Source organism: Hylobates moloch, unplaced genomic scaffold, assembly GCF_009828535.3.
Source record: "Hylobates moloch isolate HMO894 unplaced genomic scaffold, HMol_V3 SCAFFOLD_15069, whole genome shotgun sequence".
NCBI classification, from domain to species: domain Eukaryota; kingdom Metazoa; phylum Chordata; class Mammalia; order Primates; family Hylobatidae; genus Hylobates; species Hylobates moloch.
Genome location: NW_026667344.1, coordinates 66 through 1,340, shown reverse-complemented (window position 1 = coordinate 1,340; position 1,275 = coordinate 66). Strand labels below are relative to the sequence as shown.

Genomic DNA, 1,275 nt, shown 5'->3' with positions numbered 1-1,275 from the left:
TCATGATGGGATCACAGGGCAGAGAGCAATTCATTTTACTCCAGGGACTGGGGCCCCGGGGGTTGAGGAGCTGTCTCTGCAGCGTTTCTAGAAGTGGCCAGATCGCCTCTGAGGTTAGAGAAGGGGACCCCTTTCACTTTTCCTGAATCAGCAATCCTAGCCTCCACTGAGGAGCTCTCTGCTGCTCAGAACCCCAAAAGGGAGATTCAAAAGATCCTGGAGTTTGTGGGGCGCTCTCTGCCAGAGGAGACTATTGACCTCATGGTGCAGCACACGTCGTTCAAGGAGATGAAGAAGAACCCTATGACCAACTACAGCACTGTCCCCCGGGAGTTCATGGACCACAGCATCTCCCCCTTCATGAGGAAAGGTGGGCGCCGGCCAGCACGGGGGTTTGGGGTGGGTGGGAGCAGCAGGTGGAGCCTCCCCATAGGCACTCGGGGCCTCCCCTGGGATGAGACTCCAGCTTTGCTCTCTGCCTTCCTCCCCCAGGCATGGCTGGGGACTGGAAGACCACCTTCACCGTGGCGCAGATTGAGCGCTTCGATGCGGACTATGCGGAGAAGATGGCAGGCTGCAGCCTCAGCTTCCGCTCTGAGCTGTGAGAGGGGCTCCTGGGGTCACTGCAGAGGGAGTGTGTGAATCAAGCCTGACCAAGCGGCTCAAGAATAAAATATGAATTGAGGGCCAGGGACAGTAGGTCATGTCTGTAATCCCAGCAGTTTGGGAGGTTGAGGTGGGAGGATCATTTGAGCTCAGGAGTTCAAGACCAACCTGGGCAATATAGTGAGATTCTGTTGAAAAAAAATAAAATAAAATCAATTTTTAAAAAGAGAATAAAATATGACTTATGGGCCAGGCAGGGTGGCTCATGCCTGTAATCCCAGCAATTTGAGAAGTTGAGGCCAGAGGATCACTGGAGGACCGGAGGTTGGAAACAGCCTGGTCAACATTATAAGATGTCATCCCTACAAAAATTTGAGAAAATTATCTGCAAGTGGTGGTGGCACCTGTAGTCCCAGCTACTTGGCAAGTGAAGGCAGGAGGATCGCCTGAGCCAGGGAGGTTGTGGCTGCAATTGGCTGTGACTGGGCTAATCCACTCAAGCCTGAGGGACAGAGCGAACCTTGCTTGAGAAATAAATAAAATATAATATAATTAAAATAAATTTTGATTCAGGACCAGTCTGGCCAACATGGTAAAACCCCGTCTCTACTAAAAAAAAAAAAAAAAAAAAAAAATTAGCCGGTCATGGTGGCAGGCACCTGTAACCTC

The 1,275-nt window shown here is 51.0% G+C and overlaps 1 protein-coding gene across 1 annotated transcript; it reads left to right on the top strand.

The window, feature by feature from the left end:
* Window positions 1-151: 151 nt before the first annotated feature.
* LOC116465941 (sulfotransferase 1A1-like) lies at window positions 152-636 on the top strand (the record flags this gene model as incomplete). The annotated part of the gene is made up of 2 exons (XM_058435357.1): window positions 152-370; window positions 493-636. Coding segments are annotated over 2 exons (332 nt in total), but the record flags the coding sequence as incomplete, so codon positions are not given.
* Window positions 637-1,275: the final 639 nt, after the last annotated feature.